The 13,231-nt window shown below is 40.3% G+C and overlaps 1 protein-coding gene across 1 annotated transcript in view; it reads right to left on the minus strand.

The window, feature by feature from the left end:
* Window positions 1-5,258: 5,258 nt before the first annotated feature.
* arfrp1 (ADP-ribosylation factor related protein 1) overlaps window positions 5,259-13,231 on the minus strand; it is an 18,199-nt gene continuing 10,226 nt past the window's right edge. The window contains exons 4-7 of the mRNA XM_085272757.1: window positions 10,707-10,788; window positions 8,098-8,168; window positions 7,631-7,731; window positions 5,259-6,619 (exon numbers count right to left, since the gene is read on the minus strand). Of these exons, the coding sequence (XP_085128883.1) occupies window positions 6,532-6,619; window positions 7,631-7,731; window positions 8,098-8,168; window positions 10,707-10,788 (342 nt within the window). The 3' untranslated portion in view covers window positions 5,259-6,531. The remainder of the gene's footprint in view (window positions 6,620-7,630; window positions 7,732-8,097; window positions 8,169-10,706; window positions 10,789-13,231) is intronic.

Genomic DNA, 13,231 nt, shown 5'->3' on the forward strand with positions numbered 1-13,231 from the left:
TGGTTTTATATCCAACACGTCTCTGTTCCAGAAAACAGCTTCAGCAGCCTCTGAGTCTGAACTTGGAGTTGGTTATAAGCCACAGGCCTGTGTGCACAGCAATGAGGATCCACCCACTCGATAGCAAGCCGGGGGGTTCAATGGTCACACAGCCGGCGAGAGCAGCGGACTCCCGGCTTCATCGTTTTCAGACCCCGCTCTTTGGCTACTCAGGTTAAACATGATATATAAGTCAGAGGGTGGCGCCAGTGTCCGGCAGCCTCTGTCAGTGCGCCCCAGGGCGGCTGTGGCTACACTGTAGCTGCCATCACCAGTGTGTGGATGTGTGTGTGGATGGGTGGATGACTGGATGTGTGAAGCGCTTTGGGGTCCTTAGGACCAAGTAAAGTGCTGTACAGGCCATTTACCATAAGTCACTCGGATAACTTAAAAATGTAATTGTTTGCCTTTTTTCTGTGTTTTATTTGTTCCGGAGTAAATCGGTTTGGCTGAGATCAAAGTTATTAGATTATTAGATTAAATGCAACTTTATTAATCCATCGGTGGGTTCCTGCGGGATTTTCACACAGCTGAATAAACGTCAAACAGAAAATTGATTAAACAGAAGTGTGAGACGGTCGAGAGTTTACTCCAGTGTCCTGTAATATTTTAGATAGCAAGGAGCAGACGGCGAGTTTATTAAACTCCACCCACACAGCGGTGACACAGATCTGAAGGCTGGACCATCCCATTTCACAGCCTCGCACTTCTGGCCTTCTCGGTCTTTGCAGGACCCGGCCCACGTAGGCCAGGAAGGCCGGGTCCTCCGAAGGATGCGGCCGACGTTTTGGGACACAGCTACAGACACACAAGAAAAGCCAGAGAAACAAAGACAAATCCAAAGAATCCATCATACTGAGTCAAAGTGATCACAGGTCTGCTTTGTTGGAGCCTTCAAAGTGGAACATGTGGACTGTTCCTTTATTACTACCACTGAAGGCCACGCCCCTCTGCTCATGTGACCACGTGGTTTGTAGGAACGCTCCTCTTCCTCAGAGGATCCACCTGTGCTTCCTCTCCGCTCTCCTCCACCTGTTACAGTGAGGGAACAGTCCTCCATGATGGAGGAGCTGCTGGAAAGTGCTGAGAGCTTCCTCCAGAGTGAGACCTCTGTCACAGTTCAGAGGATCTATGAACTGATCGATCAGCCATCAGAGGAGTCGGATCAATGGAGCTGCTTCTGTTCCTGATGTCCCTGTTTGATCCTGGACCTGAACTCTCCCTGCAGAGGAGACACACACGACACCTGCACTGTACTTGGTGACTTTAAATATGTTTTGCACATGGACTTAGCTACGATTGAGCATGCTATATTTGATGTGTTTTCTAAATATATTTTTAGATTTAAGCCTTACTCTCAGACAATTAACACCACTGAAGCTGAAACTGAGGCAATAAATGGCTCCTTTCCATGCAGAGGAGTAGCTGCTCTACTCTGACCACCTGCTCCTCCCCTTATATCTAAGGCAGAGGCCAGCCAACCTCTGGAGAATGCTGATTGACCCCTTTTACGGTGCTTTGGGTATCTGACTATGATGCCTCCTGGGTGTCCAGAGGGTTTAGGGGCATGAGGAGGCCCCAGGGAGGAAGCAGGATTTGCTGGAGTGATTATATGTCTCGGCTGGCCCGGGAACGCCTTGGTGTTAACCTGGAAATGCTGGAGGAGGTGGTCAGGGAGAGGGAAGTCCGGACTTCTCTGCTTAGGCTGCTCGCCCCACAACCCTGTGGGGTGCTGTGGGTGCAGGGGGCAGTGCCAGGGGAGGATGGCTAAGATGGCTGAACATTACTCTGTCACAGTCCTGGGTTGGTGTTTGTTTTAGATGTTATCATGGCTTTTTGACTACTAGTGTTTTAGTCTGTGTTTAGTATTTTTTCTTCTTGGTTTGTGATTTCTTGTTCTTAGGTTTTGGTTCCTGAGCCTCTCAAGTCAAGTGTAGCTTTAGTTCTGTCTTCATGTTTTTTCTTGTTCCAGTCATTTCTCTAGTAACTCTTGTCACTGTGTCCTGTATCTAGTCCGTGCTTCTGTGCTCCTGCTTTTGTTTTTCCTTCGTTTCTTGAGTTTAGCTAAGTTTCTAGTTTTTCTGTTAATTTCCTATGAAAGTATTTCTAGCGAATGAAGCTACGCTTTAAGTTTCCATCTGTGAGCCCTTCATTTGGGTCCTTCCTGCATGTCACACAGCATCATGACAAACTCAAAGAAACACTCAGTTTTCATCAGTCAGATTCTGCTGTGTCCTAATCTTAGAGTTTTGATAATGGTCTATCTGTGAACTCACACCACTGACATGTTTGCTGTTTTGTCTCCCTGCTTCCATTTAGGCTACAATTTACTAACATAGCAGCTCTTTTCTGGTGCGTCACAAGTTGCCAACACTACCCATTTATAATTCCCTAATTGAAGCCAGAGCAGGTTAAATTCATGCTATATGTTACCATGGTAATTTACTGTTAAGTAAACCAACACACACATCTACACACACCGACTCAGAATGAAGAGAAACACACATATGAACACATCTGCACTCGTTGATTGAGTGAGAAATGACACACACACACGCACAAGTCGAAATGCTGATTCAATTCACTGAGAAGTGATCCACACACACACACACACACACACATGCTTGTGCAATGAAGAGTGATCCACATTTTGTGATTGAGATTTAATTGTGTCAAGAGATTTATTCTAAAGACACTTCTTCAGCTGAGAATCTAAAGGTAGAAACACACAGACGCTGCAGCTTTTACTTGCAAGGGCATGATCACAGAACGCTCCCACCAGAGTGGGGCCCTGTGATGTGCGCTCTGTTCTTGCACTTGTCTTTATTTATATACAAAAGTAATACAACAGTGAATACATCTATTCATAGGCAGAGGGATGTTAGTGTGTAGGGAGTGTGTGTGTGGTTCTGAAGGACGTGGCCCCTCTTCTTGTTAGTGCAGATAAAAGTGTCCAGCTCTCTATGGGGCGCCGTTTGTAAAGTGAAACATGCTGAAATTAATGACAACATTGTTCCACATTTAGCTCAAAACCTTACAAAAACATGTTTTTTCGAGTAATTTTTTACAACATTTAGTAAAATATTTGTAACTTTTCATCAAATGTTAAATATTAAATCTAAATGTTAAATATTAAATCTAAATATTATATTTAAATCTAAATGTTAAATCTAAATGTTAAATGTTAAATCTAAATGCTAAATGTTAAATCTAAATGCTAAATGTTAAATCTAAATGTTAAATCTAAATGTTATATTTAAATCTAAATGTTAAATCTAAATGCTAAATGTTAAATATTAAATCTAAATATTAAATGTTAAATCTAAATATTATATTTAAATCTAAATGTTAAATGTTAAATCTAAATCTAAATGTTAAATCTAAATGCTAAATGTTAAATCTAAATGTTTAGGCTAATATGCAAATTTATTGCACGGATCAATGGAAATACCAAAATAAAAGCTTCCCGAAAACCTCCGGTGCAAAATTGTGTCTGTTCTCCTCACTTCTCCCCGCCATGTTCTGCTTCACTTCTTGCCTACGAGCATGTCCAGCGATTTTGCTGGACATGTGCTGCAGCGATTGTGAAGTGGAGACTGCAGCTGCTAAGAGTGCATTACTGCTGAACCTTTGGATGGCCGACAAAACGGATCTTCTGATGTTTTCAGCTAAATCGCCGGACGTGCTTTCTCATGGTCCGTGCCGGGTTATGGCTGAATTCCAGTGGAATGACGTCCCACCATAATAGACGTTCCAGCCATGTGTTGCAGCCCTAAACCTAACCTTATCCCTAACTATAACTTTATTCCTAACCTTAACCATGGGGTGGGGTCCCTAACACAAAAAGACAAGAAGTCACATATATATAGAAAGACAAGCACAGAAAGGACGGGATGTCAAAAAAGACAGGGGGTGCCATTAAAAGACAAAGACAAACAAAGAGATGAAAGAAAACAAAGAGAAAACAAGTGAAAAACAAAGAGAAAAACAGTAAGAAAAATAGAATGTTTCACAAAAACTAAGAAAGAATTTTTCAAATGAAAACACAAACGGGTGGAGCTAACACAAGTATAGAAAGCCAAGGGAGGTAAACAGAAAGACAAAGACAAGACACACTGGGTCGGCCTGAAGAAGGCAAAAACATGCCGAAACGTTGCGAACGGCCCAGTGATGCTGGAGTGCACTAAAACCCTAGATAAGGGCAATTCTTTGAACCAGGGCAGGGATACCACCACCCAGCCCCATCAATGGCCCGTGCACCTTAATAACAGGTCTATTAACACAATGACAGTGAAGTTGAATTCTATTCTATTCTATTAGACTGCTTGGTGACATGAGACTGTGATAAACAGGGTCTTTAATGCAGACCTTTCAGAGATTGTAACTCATGTTTCTGCTGCTAGATGATAACAACAGGAGATGACCTTCGGGTCATGAAAGCCAGACAGGAGTGTGGGTGTAGATTATATCGCATATCTTGTCGGTGAAGCTTTAGATTTGCAGGAGGTTTCGCGCTGTGCACATCTCCTTTCCAGAGGGTTTTTTTGAATAAAGTGATTGAATATATTTTGAATACACTGAGTCAGCGTCTTCTCTGTCCAGCGTGAGGACTAAAAGAATCAGGTTGATAGAAGTATTTTGATTTTTTTAAGCTGTAATGTAAAAACCCTGTAAAACAAAAAGCAAAGAAAGGTGATATTGAGATAGATGATATTGATTCTGATGGTGTTGAACCTTGCGATCATCAGCAATGAGAATCAACAATTATGACAGGAATAGCTGTGGTTCTTGAGCTAGTGACAAACAAATTTACCTTCACAGCTGTGAAGGTCAGTATGAGGACTGATAGGAAGCTGAATGTTAAACTATCCCAAATGACACATTATTTTTTATTAAAATGAGAAATTTAGTAGAATCATCTATCATAAAGTATAAGCGACTGGCAGAAAAAGTGAATGACAAATATCTGCTTTGACATTGATTCGGCAGAGATTAGTAAGACTTCAGTGTCCTGACTTTATAAACTTCATATCGATTTATTAAATCATTTACAGTATTCCTGCAAACTGATGTTTGATCCTTTGGTGCTAGAGCTAAACCACATCCATGTATAAGAAACTATTAGAAAAGTATTTTTTTCTTCTTTCAAGAGTTAGACCAAATTAATTTTATGCTCACATTACTGGGATTTTAAATTTACAGACTGGAAAAATCAAAAGTTCTTTGTCCCCATTTATTCATCAAGAATTCTTCTTTTTAATAGTCATGGGAATCTAAATGCATAGTGATAAAAAAAAATAATGCATGCAAAGATTTAAAAATCCCATGATCACAGTTAAAGTGGCACCTGAACAATTTGAACATGTTTGTCTAACTTAAATAAATGATAGTTATGGTATGAAATCAACACATAAAGCAGGGACCAGAAGAACAAACAGCACAGAGAAGTGCGTGGTCAGCTTCTCGAAGTCTTTGAAAGTCTTCAGCAGGAACATTATTCCCAAAGAAATGTCTGTCCAAACTCTTCCGTCATTTGACAACTGGGCCGTGATGTGGTAACTGTGAAGAGTTTATCATTCATGTAATTCTCTTTATCAAACTGACTACATCGATACACATTTGTACTGGAAGAGCAATAGTGTTTGCAAAAGATTCATATTTGTGGTTGTGTAGGATTGGTTTGTGCACTTATTTGACTCATTATTATCTCTATTGGTCAAGTTAGTTGCAACAAATAACTCTGAAATTGAAACAGCTGGAATTGAACCACAGGATGAAAGACTAAGGTTACAGCTAATGATATTTCAAAGTTTACCTGTGGGAACCAACTAGGCAATACTAGTATAGTACAGCTCTGTTTTTAACTGTGATACAGGCACATCACCAGCGGAGGATTAGGAATTGTTCATAAAAAGCCAATTCCTAAATTCCTAATGTCAGAAGTGGATGCTAACTTTACAGTGACTCTTTCCAAATGCTGAAAATTGTAAGGACAGCACGGATCAATAACTAATAATTCCTGTCTTATGCCTAATGACAAAAAAGAGAGACCAACCTAGCTAAATGTAAACTGTTTATATGTTAAAGGTTCTAATGATGGAATACTGCAGTATCGTTAAGTTCATCAAAAAAACACGGATCATTGTTTATTGAATCTGATAGTGTGAAAAAATAGCGCCCATCAATGCTTGTATATTTAATGCGTCAGTGTTCCTGTGCACTCAAAGTGCTCCATATAGACGCTGCAGCACTGATCCCAGCAAAAGTAAACGACACACCTTCAAAAAGTGTAGGCACAAACAGGCAGACGTCTGCTCACAGTACATCTGAATCTATGTTTGTTGATAAAAACATTATGATGAAGTCCAAAAAGCAGAAATCCAAAGAGTCACAGGAAACACAAGGTGAGAGTTATCAGCTCCAGGGCTTAACATATGGAATGTCCTCAAGGAGAAACTTGTCCAAAATCACAGTGGAAAGATGACAAACATCTTATGTGATGTCCTTCTGTCTCGGTGGCCGGTGAATGTTTCTGACCACACACTTCACCATCCACTCAATGCCTTCATTCACGCCGTCCCTGTACGGAACAAGCAGATTGTTTCATATTTCTTTTAACATCTACAGAGTGTGAAATTATTTAAGACTAATATTTCATTGAAAGCAATACAAAAACACATGAAACGTTAAAACTAAGGCATTTCCTAATATACGCTCACTTTGAATTTAATACTGCTGTAGCTGCTGCCCGGACCAACAGCAGCTACTTAGCAATGATAGAAAAAGGTGAGTCTTTGAAAAATGAAGATGGGCCAGTTCACCAGTCTGCAAGCAGACAACAGTAAACAACGAGGACTGAACTCAAAACGGTGCAAAATATTTCTTCACAGAAAGGACAAGGCTGAAAGCTCAACAGCTGGGATGTTACTTTAAAAACAGACAGAGTGGAAATCACTGCATCTGCTGAGAATTACTTGTGAAATCCACTGCATCCACTAATGTGACTTTAGACAAACAAAAACAAATGCTAATGTCTTCTCTGAGGCTCAAGCTCATTTAAGTTGGGTTGAGGAAAAGGAGGGCTGTGCAATCACATTCTGAAACATCCACCCTTGTTAAAAAAGGATGACCATCCATCTTACAGTTCAGAAGAATCTGTGATGGTGCAGTTTTCTATTGATCGTGGCACGAGGAACTTTGATCCCATTAATGCTGCTGGAAGTGCAAACCTGTCAACCATTAAAAACCTCTGGCACACTTTGAAAATGAAATGAAAACATTACAAAAAGGTCTTTTGACTATTTCCAATTAAATTTAGGATTTTAATATTTGGAAATCACCACTTTGTGGTTGTTTTTGCATTTTAAGTGAAGGGACTGTAATTAAATGTGAGAAAACGTTTGATGCAATGTTATTATTTGAATTGTTGAAGGCAGTCCTTGTCTATTAACAGATGTGATCATAAACTTAAATTGATGCAAATTTGCATTCACTGTAATTGAATCAAATAAAAACACAATGCTACATTGCATCATGTGTGAGAGCAAGCTGTTGCAAACAAAGTCATCATTTAAAACTGTTGTAGTCTTACCCTGTGAGAGCAGTGCAAGGCTGGACTAAACAGTCTCTCTTGCCAATCTTTGGAGCACAGTCACTGAAGGTTGTTTTAATGTCGGGCACCGACAAACAGTTCTGAGAAAAAGAACATACACAAGACTGAAGGCAGTGACCAAGTTCAAGATTCTAGGTCATTATTGTCAACACACACACAGTGTACAGCGTCCCGAAATGCTGTTTCACCCCAACCACCTCAATGGTGTATTTATGAGAATATAAAAAATACATCTCCAAGAGATATAAAACTAGAAATTACAAATAAATAATAACTCGCTAAATTTGGGTAAAATTAAGAGATAAGAAGGTTCTATTACTAACTATATCTATGTCCAATACACAAAGATAGGACAGAGACAATACGAAGTGGATTGTGCAGTAGGTATTGAATACCAGTGCATGTGTAATGAATGAATGCTTGGTGTGAATAAAAAGTCCAGGTACCGGTACATCTTGCTTATTAGCCAGCACGAGGAGCGGAACGCCTTCCAGTGCCTCACTGCTGATCATTTTCTCTGGAAGAGAAGAGAGATCAATCACTGATTCAATAATACAGCACTCTGAGAAAGTACCTGCACCTTTTCTGATTCCTTCATTTCTCATCTCATATTCGTCACACATTTCAGATCTTCAAACTGATCGTAATATCAGACAGATTGTCCCTGCGTCTGTGTGGCTTCCTCCCACAGTCCAGAGACATTCACTTAGTGGAGTTAGGTTAACTGGTGAGTCTAAATTGTCCATAGGTGTAAATATGAGTGTGAACGGTTGTTTGTCTCTGCTGCTGGCACTCTGTCCATAGTGTTTCGCCCTATAGTAGCTTGGATAGGCTTGAAGTTCAGACTGCCCTTCTCTGTGCCAAGCTGGTCTGGACGAATGGAAGGCTCCGTAACATGTTTTGTCTCCAAATAATTAAAGTTTATCCTTTGCACAGAATGCTCTGATGGTATTTTGTGACAATGGTGGGGAAATAACCTTGTGGGGATAGGTTAATTGATTAATCTAAATTGTCACTAGGTGTGAATGTGCGAGTGAATGTCAGTGTGAATGGTTGTCTGTCCCTATGTGTTAGCCCTGCGACAGACTGGCGACCTGTCCAGGGTGTACGCCGCCTCTCGCCCTATGACAGCTGGGATAGGCTCCAGCGCCCCCCGCGACCCTGAAAAGGATAAGCGGAAGCGAATGGATGGATGGATGGATGGATGGTGGGGAAATAACCTAAAATGATTTTATGCTTGTTATTCTTCTTTGCTAAAAGACATGCAGACTGCTGTTGCACTCTGCTTTGTTGTTTACGCCCCTACAAAGTACAATTAAGGCCTAACAAAGACAACCTGAGTGTGTGTGTGTGTAATAGATTACGTCAACTATTAAAATCGTGGACAACTAATTTAATAGTCGACGCGTCGTTTGAAGCTTTGAAAGATCACAAAAGACGCAGGAATAAGTAGCAGGATTTAAGAGTGTAATAACGGACTGAAACAGAAGATGGCAGCACTGCATGTACAAGGATGCCAGCTGCCGTTAAACCCCGAAGAAGAAGAAGAAGTAGCTCTGTCCCAGAATTCATAGCGCAGCCCAGCTCAGTTTCCAACAATGGCGGCAGCTAGTTAGTTTTAATATTACTCTTATTATTCTTTCTGGGTCACAAAATAAACGTTTAACATATTTTCAGGCAAGAATGTAGCTGTGTAAACCTCAAATATCTGCTCAGTTTATCAGGACACCACATATTTTCAAAAGCGCTCCGACGTTTTCGCAGACGTCTGTTACCCACTAGCTCGATAGCTAGCCGGGGGCAAGGTCACTAGAGCCGTGAGAACACTGGACTCCCGGCAAATCGTTTTCAAACCCCCCGCCGTCTTTCGCTACTCAGGTTAAATATATATGAGTCACTTAGATAACTTAAAAATGTTATTGTTTTTCAGTATTTTATTTGTTCCTGAGTAAATCGGTTTGGCTGAGATTAAAGTTTTTACATTGAATAAACGTCAAGCAGACAGCTGATTATCAGAAGTGTGAGATGCTCGAGAATTTACTCCGGTGTCCTGTTATATTTTAGATAGCAAGGAGTTTATTAAACTTCACCGAAACAATCTGCAAATTTCATTAAAATTTAATAAACTATCATCTTGTCTTTATTTTTAGTTAGCACAGACCTGAAACACTTAAAGCTGTAAGCTAATGATAGTTATATAAGAGCAGATGCTGCTGGTGCAATAAGCTGTACGTTTTACGTTCAATGGATGCATGCTCTGATTAGTCGACTAATCGCAAAAATAATCGGTGACTAGTCGACTATCAGAATAATCGTTTGTGGCAGCCCTAGTGTGTAAGGCCATATATTACAGACTTCCATAATAGGGCTTATATATACTGTGATGTTTATAGTAACCGTTATGACTGCATTTCTAGTTATAAGGTTTGGGTGGAAATGATCTCTTCACACAGGGACAGGTCGATCTGAATACCTTTTTAACCTTAATAAACAAAATCTTTGTTTATTTGACCTTATTTGGCCCTGAAGAAGAGTTCTGAGATCCAAAAACCTCAAATATAATAACCTATATGTGGCAATACAAACAACTGTAGCAAACAGCATAGTTTTGTCATTTTGACTTTCAGATTAATCTACTGATCTTGAAGGCGAGGTCAGAGATCAATATTTTTAATATTTATGCAGGACTTTCTATGTGTTATATTTTCTACTTGTGAGAATCACAGTTTATATGTTCTAAGGATTTTTGTCACTTTTTGAACAATAAATCATGAAGTTTACCTTAAAAGATATCGGTGCATGCAAGCCAAATTTTTATGGATCGTTAACATGACCCCACAGTTTTTATCAGAATTCACACAAACATTTTCAAACTATCATGAAGACAGACAGAAGGTCGAAGGCGCGCACAAACACTAGCAAAAACAAAACCTCCTTGGCGGAGGGATTAAGGGGCAAGTGCTTTGTCACAGCACTATGAATGTCAGAAGAAATATCAATGTTTCCATTTTTCCATTTGTTCAGTAAATAACACAGAGACAAGAAGGTTACTCACCAAAGGCATCCTTTGATTCTGACAGACGCTCTTCATCAGTTGAATCTATCACATAGATGACTCCATGGGATTCAGCGTAGTACTAGATACAACCATGAAGAGGAAAACACGTCACAACATATATGTATATATATATACACACACATATATATATATATATATATATATATATATATATATATATATATATATATATGTGTGTGTATATACATATATATATATATGTGTGTGTATATATATATATATATATTAGAGCTGGGCGATATGAGATTTTTTCATATCACGATATGTTTTTTTCATTTCAGGCGATAACGATATCTATCACGATATGAGCCAAATAACTATATTTGTAAGATTTAAATGTGCCGTTGCTCACAAGTAAAATGTGAAATAATCAGCAGCTTGTTTTTATTTAAATATTTATTTCCCATAATAAGTTCAACAGGGTAGATGTACTTAAGGAACATGAGACTTTTTCAGATAAAGGCAAATATTGCAAACTACACAAAAGGCAGCCGCTAAAGCGTTTAAGTTTCAAAATAGAACAAACGAAACAGACTAAACTGTCAATTCCACTTAGAAACAAAATATTAATTCTAAAAATAAATCTTAGTTTGTTTTACAGAAGAACAGACAAAACTGACTAACTTTTGTCAATATCAAATAAACTGAGAACTAAAAGGAAATTCTCAATCTCTCCTTGTTGTATAGCTGAGCTTTTCAAACAGTTTTAACAGTTACTTTAGTCTGACAAAAGCCGAATGACGAATTAGCGCTTCCAGTCAGAGACTGAGGCTACGTCCACACGTACACGGGTATTTTTGAAAACGGAGATTTTCCGTTTTCGTTTTAAAAAATAATCCCGTCCACACATAAAGGCAGAAATGAAGGAAAACGCTGCTATGAACATGCCAAAGCAGCAGGTGGCGCTAGATTCCTAACCGTGCCGAAATGTTGGCCAATCAGAAGTCTAGAAGCCTCGGTGGGAAAAAGTAAACAAAGCTGGGGCATAGAAGCAGAACCGAGTCGTATGTGTGGAGGGACAGTAACTGTGTGTATATGTAAGCATTTAAACACTGCAGAGAGTAGAATTAACAGTAACAGTATTGTAGAAATTCATTTCACCGAAACAATAACGTGGCGCACAGTGTGACGCATGCACCAGTTTATTGTATTTCCAGACTTGCTTTCGGCACAATTTACAGTGCAGCTACTCTGTTTTTTGTCAGACTTGAAATAGCCGAAATACCTTCACACTACGGAGCTTCTATGGCTCTTCCGTTCGACAATCTCTCCGGCATTGGAACCATCATCTGTTTTCTCTTCGGTCACGCTCGGTTGATTTTTCTAGTCGGCACACTCATTTCCTCCATTACCCGCTGGCTGCTTCCCAAACAAACACACGTGCGGCTTGGCACTTGTGCTGTACGTAACAAGTCACGCGACGTGACGCTGCGGCTGTGATTGGTTCGGCTCTGCGCTACTTAATTTGGATTGGCTGACCTTTTTTTTTTTGAGGACAAGAGCGGCGAGGTCTATCGCGATAGCGTAATTTCTCTATCGAGTAAAAGTTATATCGCGATACATATCGTTATCGTTCTATCGCCCAGCTCTAATATATATATATATATATATATACACACATACATACACAGACACACATATACACACACGCGCACACATATATACATATACATATATATACATATATAACAAAAAAAAAAAACACCCAGCACGCCCCTGCGGGCGGTTTATCCTTCAAGCTCGGGTCCTCTACCAGAGGCCTGGGAGCTTGAGGGTCCTGCGCAGTATCTTAGCTGTTCCCAGGACTGCGCTCTTCTGGACAGAGATCTCCGATGTTTTTCCCGGGATCTGCTGGAGCCACTCGCCTAGCTTGGGAGTCACCGCACCTAGTGCTCCGATTACCACGGGGACCACCGTCACCTTCACCCTCCACATCCTCTCGAGCTCTTCTCTGAGCCCTTGGTATTTCTCCAGCTTCTCGTGTTCCTTCTTCCTGATATTGCTGTCATTGGGAACCGCTACATCGATCACTACGGCCGTCTTCTTCTGTTTGTCTACCACCACTATGTCCGGTTGGTTAGCCACCACCATTTTGTCCGTCTGTATCTGGAAGTCCCACAGGATCTTAGCTCGGTCATTCTCCACCACCCTTGGGGGCATCTCCCATTTTGACCTCGGGACTTCTAGGTTATACTCGGCACAGATGTTCCTGTACACTATGCCGGCCACTTGGTTATGGCGTTCCATGTATGCCTTGCCTGCTAGCATCTTGCACCCTGCTGTTATGTGCTGGATAGTCTCTGGGGCATCTTTACACAGCCTGCACCTGGGGTCTTGCCTGGTGTGATAGACCCCAGCCTCTATGGATCTTGTGCTCAGAGCTTGTTCTTGTGCTGCCATGATTAGTGCCTCTGTGCTAGCTATATATATATATATATATATATATATATATATATATATATATATATATACACACACACACATACATATATGTATGTATG

The sequence above is a fragment of the Mchenga conophoros genome, linkage group LG5 (assembly GCF_057382185.1).
Source record: "Mchenga conophoros isolate Kocher_MC1m ecotype Shallow Benthic linkage group LG5, M_conophoros_male_GT1.1, whole genome shotgun sequence".
In the NCBI taxonomy this organism is placed as follows: Eukaryota; Metazoa; Chordata; class Actinopteri; order Cichliformes; family Cichlidae; genus Mchenga; species Mchenga conophoros.